The following is an 8,987-nucleotide window of genomic DNA, read 5'->3' as shown; positions in this document are numbered from 1 at the left end:
AAAAAGCGAAATTTTCATAAAAAGTAATGAATATTTCACACTCTGTTTAGAAGTTCCCCCCCCCCCCTCTTCCTCAGGGAGGGGGAAGATTGAAAAAATACAATAAAACAAAAAAATCCGGAGTCGGGCGTTTCAAAATTTAGGAGTCGAGTCGATCATTTTCCTTCTGACTCCGCAGCAGCCGTATTTGAAAATAAAATTGTGCTTTGTTCATTCACTAGTCTTTCTACCGTACTTCACTTATTTGAGTATTTTGATAAAAATCAGTATAATGGAAGATATTGTTGTTTGACATTAAAAGATTTTGTTCAATTTGAAGAAATAACTCTCACAACACATTACAGATAATAAATTTTCTCTTAACAAATTTTACAAACATTATTTGACAGGTGTGTGAAGAATCAATCTTCACATGAATCAATCATTTGTTCTCTGAACTAAAACCAAAGTAACAGATCTACAGTAAAAAAAATCATGTACAAAATCATCAAAAGTTTCAGTAGGAAAGTCTTAGAACTGCTCTTGACTGACAAAAACTTGTCTGTTTTCTTAAATGGAAAGATCTCCCTTATAGTTTTAAACTTTCCATTAAATTAGAACTTGGTAAATTGTTTTGTTGGTAGGAATAAATTTTTCGGTCCCGAATTTGACGTATGTATGTTTTATCATTCCAAAGCAAACTTAAACATTTTGCATTGCGTACTTTAAAATTGCTGCTAAGATATAAACGTTGACTTTTATTTTGAGGTTGACGAGTTACTCATGAAATAAACTTTTTCGAGGATTAACTTAAAACTACTATACTGTTCTTCAGATTTTTTTAAAATGTACTTATAAAATAATTTTTGTTTTTTAGAACGTTTTGATTATTGAATGTACGTTAACTGAAATTAATGCAATTATATTACAGAAGCACTGGAAAAAATTGTTTTTAATTAAAATCTTAAAATGTTTGACACGGTTGAATTTATACCCCTCCCCCTTACCATTTTCGATGTCATATATTTTTTTTAATACTGAATACGTGTCGAATTCATTTAGAGGTATGACTTGATAGTGCATCCTCGACTGTTACGGAATAATTTCACTTCTACACACTTTGGACTAAAATCGTTTTATATAAGGTTTCACGCTTCCTCATATCGATAATTTAATCATGTGATTAAACTTTTTGACATAAAATTCATAACATTGTTTGGAACTTCAAATTTATTTATAACTTAAGTAAATTTATTTAAAACATGAACTTGAATATCAGTAAGAAGTAGTAAGTGATGATTTTGTTTCTTATTGGCACAACAAATTAAAGCAAATAAATTTTAAAGTTTTTAAAATTGTTCGTTTTTTCTTAAGTTTTAACAAAAGATTTCCGCGTTGAACTATTTTAACAAGATTAAATTAAATTAGTTTGAAATGATTATCGTATTTTCCACCACGAAGAAATTTCCATTTAACAAATTATTTTTTTCATGCAGATTGCATTGCCTCTATCTCCCTCTCATGATTTTGCATTCTACTTCTCCGACTTCTCCTGGCTTGCAATTTCTCCTGTAAGCCTTGAGTAGTTCTTGCCTTGTTGATTGTCTGCGCTTTTTCAAAATCTGCCATTTCAACCGCGTGCTTCTTACGGAGCTCATCAATTTTTCCTAAAAAAGAAATTTAAAACATTTTTTTGATCAATTATTATTTTTATAAGCAATTTTATTGTTAATTCCAAAAACTAATTCGCGACTAAATTAGTGTTTAAAAATCTCAGTTTTCAAGGTGAAGTTGACTATAAGTGAAGACTATAAGCTTTTTTTCCATGGTATTTTAGTTAACTGTTGGTTGATAGTTTTGAGCCGTGCAGTACATTTTGAGTTTCAGCAGCATTTATTAAGCAAATATATACCAATAATGGAGCAGGATTTATTTAATTTTTGAAAATGAAGGTGTACTTTTGATAAAAATTGAGGAACCAACGTAAATAAAGCACAAATTCTCAAGAAAATACAGCATGTAGCTACTTCAAGGCTACCATAAAGTCTCTTCGTTAGTGCGAAAACTACCCAGTCAGTTCTCTTGCTACTTTCTGGTTGTGTGGTGAGTTTCTTACACTGATAAAGAGGCTTCTTTGCAGCCTTGAAGTAGCCATTTTGTTGCATTTTCTTGAGAACTTTTGTTTTACGTTAGTTTTTAACTTCAGTTATAATCTAGCACAAAGCTTATTTAATAATTTTTCATTTAAGCTTTACTTTTGATGATTTTGGGAATTAATAAGGAAGCATCAAGGTTCGAGAAAAAAAGATAATAGTTTCATAAATAGCAGAATTCTTGAAAAAATTTATTGTTAAAGACAATTTACTGTAGCAGCCAAGAAGTAGCACACTTGGACTGCCATCCAACATTTCCTTCATAAATCTGGTAGCAACTTATTGTTCTTAGCAGGGGCGGCAAATAGGGGGGTCAAGAGGGGGCGGCCGCACCCCCAAATTTTTTGAATAGAATGATAGAAAATGGGTGAATTCAATTTATGTAAGTCGGAAATCAATGTTCGTTAAAAAAAACTCACTAGTTCTCAGTAACTATTTGATACAACTCGACACATTCCCAGACTAGAAAAAATGTTTTTCGTTATTTGGATGGTGACTTAAAAATTCATGAAGTATTTTTCGACCTTTTCAGAAGATAGAAAGCTGATCGAGAACCATGGTTAATTTCAACTAAAGCAGACATTTCCTCATATAGGCTAAATATTTCATACTTTTGTGCCCAGTGTAACGATGGTATATCCAATATGAGAGGCTCGTGCAAAGTGGTGTGGCTGCAAGTTTTTCACAAGAAAATTCCTTGATATTTTACATTCACTTTTACGCTCATTTTTAAAGTGCATATTTATTTAATGAGTGTTCATCACTTTCTTCTGTTAGAAACACGTTTCAGCTGCTCAATGCATTATATGCTTTCATAGAAACTTCCTAAAAAACCATGCGATTAATGAATAAAAAAAACATATCAACAAATACCTTTTATGGTGCTCTATAATTATGCAATCTCGGAGTAACACAAGATGGTGTTTAAAAGTTAAAACCATAAAAACATCTCTCGAAAACTTCAAATCAGTGATTTGACGACTGGAAGAATTATTGCAAAACGATTCTTTCAATGATGAAAAAGCTCATGCCCTTTAACATGTATGACTTAGTTTGAAATTTTATTCAATTTGTATTAAGGAAAGTTTTTGAAAAATGCTTTACTCTATCAAAACATCTTCAATACGCTACCCTTAATTTTCGGACTATTCAAGCCACAGTTCAATCTACAACTGAAACTGAAAATATATTTTACTTAGATAGGGGAGACCGGGGCAAGATGACTATGTTAACAATTTTTGTTGTTTATTAATTCATTTTTAAGGAAAGTAAAATTAATTTCACATGAGCTGTTAGAGTAGTCCTTTGTGGTATTAAATACATTACCATTTAATTTTTAAAATAAAAATAACGAAGGATATTTTTATTTTTTCATGCCCTTAACAAATCGTTATCTTGCCCCAGTACTGGGGCAAGATGACTTTGACCTTGGGGCAAGATGACAAAGTTAAAAAAGGTTGAACACATTTTATGTTTTGAATATGTTACCTAGTTTTAAAAATGATAACTGTGTTTTTACAGCTTACAAAGTATCAAATTAAGCGTAACCCATTGGAGCGTAATGCTGAAGTGTTAAGTTGTGCAGCGAACAATAGGCACAAGTAAAATTGCCATTTTCATAACTAGAACATGTCTCATGCCACCACTCTTGAATTTTACAGCACTGGGTCCGCTCTTCTGTTGGAGGGTCACAATATTCCTCTTTACAAGCAGGGAATCTTATAACACCATTTTTTGAAGTTGATGCAACTGAATTGCTTGGCATGAATTGGACCTAATAAACTTGTACCTAAAGGAACTTAGTTTTAGTTCTTTTACTCCCTTTTTAGCTTTACGAGCTTATTTTCCCTGTTTTTTTTAAATAATCTTTTTTGTCCTTCCGCTTTGCTCCTTGTTCCGACATTTCTTTGATGGGTGTGCTTGTAAGAATGTTTGAGCTCAGTTTTCTGCTTTTTTTTTTCTCATATTGTGTTGCTTTAGGCAATGCATTGAAATCAGAAACACTAACAGGCTTCTTTGGTGCATCGGAATCGGCATTTGCCATAACTTCTGCTCGTCTGGACTGCTTTTTTTTTTTTTTTTTTTGGCATTTCCACTCCCAAGGTCTGAGGATTAGCGCTATTATTCTCAGTTTAATCGCCAACAACATCATAGTGCGTTAAAAACAAGAGAATAACGAGTCTTGATCCCTCATTCTTTAAACCCTTTATCGCCATTTCCAACTGTAGCTGGCTTAAAGTAAGCGGTGCTCAAAAGTCCACCAATTTTTTTTTGTCTGTGATAGTTTGTCCTAGATGAATGACCATAATGTTGTCACATGCTTGACTGTTGTAGGTTTTAATGGACAGAGAAATGACGCATCAGGAGCTAGAGACGATGCGATGTGTGGAGTGGCAACCCAACTGCGTGGTTTTTCACTGCAATATAAGATAGCCTGCAATATTGTGCGAGGTTTATGATTGTCAATAATCAACAGAGCAGGAGATTCTTTGCTTGGTTTAATTCAGTCAACTAGTCATTTGTCAACTAGTTTATAAATAGCCTCTAGTCACCGGCTTTCGAACGACACCTCCCTTGATTCAATGCGTCCTTTAACCTCAGAGGAGATAGAAGCGCAAGGTCGCATCAACAAACACACAGACAAATAAGCGTTTGCAGGATTTAATAAAATGGACAACATAGTTAATTTAATAATTTCCGAAACACGGGGCAAAATGACGAGCTCGTCATCTTGCCCCGCGTTTTGGTCCGTCATCTTGCCCCGGACTGCCTGTTTGAACAGAATTTTCTCCATTGCCATAAAAGAAGGTGATTAATTGACATTTATTCATGGTAATAGGTAGTATTTAAACTAAGTTACTCACAAATACTAAAGAGACACGATATAACTTATCTGTATCTGTAGCAGAGCTTATTTACAAATGCATAAAAGTTAGATCGTGGCAACGGTGAACAGTCAGAGCTTCAGAACTAACACAAATATGGCGATTTCAGCGGCTCTATACTATTGCTGAACGAACAGCGGATAGGAGACCTTATAGTATGCAGTAGATGCTGTTAACTGAGGGGAAACGGAAAAAATAAGGAATTCGTCATCTTGCCCCGGTCTCCCCTACGTATATTTCAATCAAGAGTGAATTTTTTCAAAAAAATTCTTCCTCCGAGCCAATGTAAAAAAAAAAAAAAGTGACAAAACTATGTGATGATGTGAAGTCAAAAAGGAATAATGAATAACAGAGCTGGAGGCAGACCACATCTCATTGAGGCTGAGAGCTCTGAGGAGACTAGATTATTCAATGATGAAAAATTAAGCCCACACAATTTTTGCAGTTGTCTGGGTGATACTGAAGAGCAAGATATAAAAAGTGTTTTCGTACATAACTTTGTTACTTCAATTATTTTTAACTATTCCAATCAGCTCAGCTAATAGAGAAAGACTTTTTATGTCTCAGGAGGTTAGAGAATTATTTTCGAAGCACAATGAAAATAAAAATTCAAACGAAGTCATACATGCTAAAGGGCATGAGCTTTTTCACCATTTTTTCTGTTTAGCTGTTCTGGCAAAACAGCACGATACTGGGCACTGATAGATTAGTAACACGATTCCCTGCTCTTCCGAATTCCAAAAATCATGCATTAAAACTTTTCCAAAAGGTATAAAAAGTTTAGTATCAAGATGTTTCACGTGATAATATATTAGAAAAATGTCAAAATTTTAATTGTTTCTAAACACTAATTTTTATTCATATTAAACCGATTTTATGACCACTTCCTGTTAGCTCATGTGTGTTTGGCACCGCACGGTGGTAATACACATTTGAGAAACTCGACCCCCCAAATGAAATGCTGAAATGCCGCCCCTGGTTCTTAGAAGTAGCAACTCATTCAGAAAAAAAGGTTTAATGTAGTGTAAGATTTGTAACAGGGAATCATAAAAAAGGCAAGTAAACTTTACCTAATATAATTTCTTATTAATAAAAAATATTTCACTTGTAATATGTTCCGAATTTGCTTTCATTCTGTTTCGATGATAGAACAGAACATTATATGATTTGATCCATCGGACTTTCAGAGTACATTTTAAAACGGATTTTTAAATAATTACACAGAAAATATATTAAATTAAGGAATCATTTAATAAATTAAACAGATGCCCCAGGGACTGTCTTAAACGTTTATTCTCCTTTTCAATTTTTCATTCCCATTTGAAACTTTTTTTTTCTGTTAAATTTTTGTTTTAAATGTTTTGTTAAATGACGCTAAATCTAATGGTAACTACTAAGTTTAATTGCACGATTGTTAGGGGCATAAATATGATTGGGATAGTATAATATAGAGTTAAAAGCTTTTTGTCGCAAAAAGCGACTCTCTTTTCGAATTTGTACAGCTTGGATGCTTTGTAGTTAAACTTGCTGTTTTAACTATTCTTTAAATTAAAAACTACTGTTTTGGTCGAAAAGTGTTTTTTTAAATCTGAGTTGAATGCGTATTTAATTTTTGAGATTTTGTAATACGTATATGCATTTAAGTAGCATTAAAAAAACATAAAAAGTTTCTTTGATTTTTTGCAAATATCTTTGTTTAGGCATAAATCAAAACGCAAAATATTTAAAAATTAAGGACTCCTTTCTCAAAGCAAAAAGATGTGAATCAATCTGTGTTAAGAAATATGGCGAAAGCTTTATTTCCTTTCTTTTATTCTTTATATCCATAAACACAATTTATTTTGCATTAAAAAAATAGTGTCTCGTAACCCCGAGAAACCTGCACGCAATATTTTATGCTTTTCGAAGTTGTTCTTTTTAATTCCTAATAAAGTACGTCTATTTATTTTGTAACAAAAAATTTTTTTGTTACAAAATTATCGAAACAAACTTTACTTAAAATTATAAAATCTTACAATATATTTGCAAACAAAAATAATTATATAGTAAATATAGGATTTTTTTTGAAGGAATTGTGTCGAAGTAAGTTTTATTTAATTAAACTTTAAGATAGATTTAAAGAAAAACTGTAATGTTCTACCTTTTTTTTTTTTTGAAGTGATCACTTAGTTTTACAGGTCATCTTATTTGATTTCGCTCCTCTTTTTTTTTTTTTTTTTGGTGCGGGAGAAGGAAGGGAAGGGAATCCTTTGATCTACTGAAAGATGTTTTTTTTAAATTGTTTGTTCTTTTGGCAGCGAAACTAAGGTTTATAGCAATTCATATAAAGTAATGAACGATCATTCTCATAAAAAAAACTTATGAGTTTTAAATTCTTAGGTTTAAATTTGCCGTAGAATTGTGCTGTGTTGATACATAGAAAGCACTATGGTCAATTAATGTCAAAACATATTGTTATAAAAACGAAATCTGCTTTTTTTCATGTTTTTGAAATAGTTTGAAAATAATGTTGTAAGGTTCCGGACTGTTGTGCCGTGATCTGAGTGTTGCTACTCCAAACATTTCGGCCGCATCTACGGCGACCATCTACAGTGTTTACGTGGTCGAAGCTTCCAGGGAAGCGACTTCCTAGCAACTGATGCAGATATCGAAGTGTTGTTACTATTTATGTGGGAAGAGCTAGCTCTCCCTTCGTTCTGGGCCAGGATGATGAACATTCGTCTGTGTTTCTGGTTGGCTGAAACTTCACCTTTCTTCATTCTGGTTGGGGATTGGCTGCTGGACGTCCGTCGCTGTTTCTGGTTGGCTAAAAGTAATTCTCGTCCGTCTAAGATAATCCGTCTAAGTGTAGCATGCCAGAGTTTGTTGATCTTAATTCCTTTTTCCTTTTTGTTAAAATTGTTGGGATGTTTGAAAATTTCGATTGCTTCTCTGTTCAATTTGGAATAATAGTGGGAAGTCCTTGAAAGTATTTTGGTTTCTTTGAATTTTATGTCATGGGTGCCATCACTAAAAGTGTGTTCCGCGACTGCTGATTTGTCAGTGTAGCCCAGACGGCAATTTGTTTGGTGTTCCTTTATTCTTGTATTAACGCATCTTTTTGTTGTTCCAACGTAAGCCGATTCGCAGGAACATGGGATCTTTTAAACTCCTGCAGCGGACAAAGGGTCTCTCGCCTCTTTCACTGATCGTAGTAAGTCGCTGATGCGATGGGTAGGCTTGAAAACAGTCTTGATGTTGTGTTTGCGCACCAATCTTTCAATTCTGTCGGTTACGTCTTCAACTTAGTGGAGGTAGGCTGTTGATTTGACCGGTTCTTCTTCAGGTGGTTGTTTTTCTACTTAGGGGTGGAACGCTCTTTTAATTTCTTGCTTCAAAAAGCTGTTGGCTTGAAACACATTTGTGAGGTGAGAAAGTTCCTTCTCAATAACAGTTGGTTCGCAAATTCTGTTGGCCCTGACGAATAAAGTTTTAAGGACACCCCTGTTCTGTCGCAGGTGGTGATGGAGTCCTTGTGCAGATAGGGATCCGTATGTGTAGGCTTACGATTTATCGTAATGAAGATTAGGCGTATTATATAAAATGTACGCTGAACGATTATTTAAAACATTTTACTACTCTTAATAATAGATGCCATTAATAAGAGTTAACAAAAATTATAATATAAAACGAAATTATTAAAGTAATGCTACACGTCTGGAAATGTCAGTATAACAGCAACGCAGAACTTGATATTGTATTTGAGTTCTTTGCAGAAACTCGTTGAAAACCATATTATGTATTAAAGGAAGAAAGGTTTTTAGTGGTTTATAATTGAAGCGGTAAATAAAAGTCAGTATTAGTTTTAAAATTTTCACAGGACATTCATAAATGCATTTCAATGATCATCCGGAGGAAATCACAGAAAGTCAATTGTGTTAAATAGTATGGGGTAGTTGTAAACGCACATTATAAATTAAATCCATATTGT

General features: G+C 33.3%; 1 protein-coding gene across 1 annotated transcript in view; it reads right to left on the bottom strand.

The window, feature by feature from the left end:
- Positions 1-348: 348 nt before the first annotated feature.
- The window catches only part of LOC129218305 (uncharacterized), a 155,306-nt gene continuing 146,667 nt past the window's right edge, over positions 349-8,987 (bottom strand). Inside the window, exon 11 of the mRNA XM_054852542.1 lies at positions 349-1,646. Within this exon, the coding sequence (XP_054708517.1) occupies positions 1,468-1,646 (179 nt within the window). The 3' untranslated portion in view covers positions 349-1,467. The remainder of the gene's footprint in view (positions 1,647-8,987) is intronic.

Source organism: Uloborus diversus, chromosome 3 (genome assembly GCF_026930045.1).
Source record: "Uloborus diversus isolate 005 chromosome 3, Udiv.v.3.1, whole genome shotgun sequence".
Taxonomy (NCBI): Eukaryota; Metazoa; Arthropoda; class Arachnida; order Araneae; family Uloboridae; genus Uloborus; species Uloborus diversus.
This window is presented reverse-complemented; position numbering and strand designations above follow the sequence as displayed.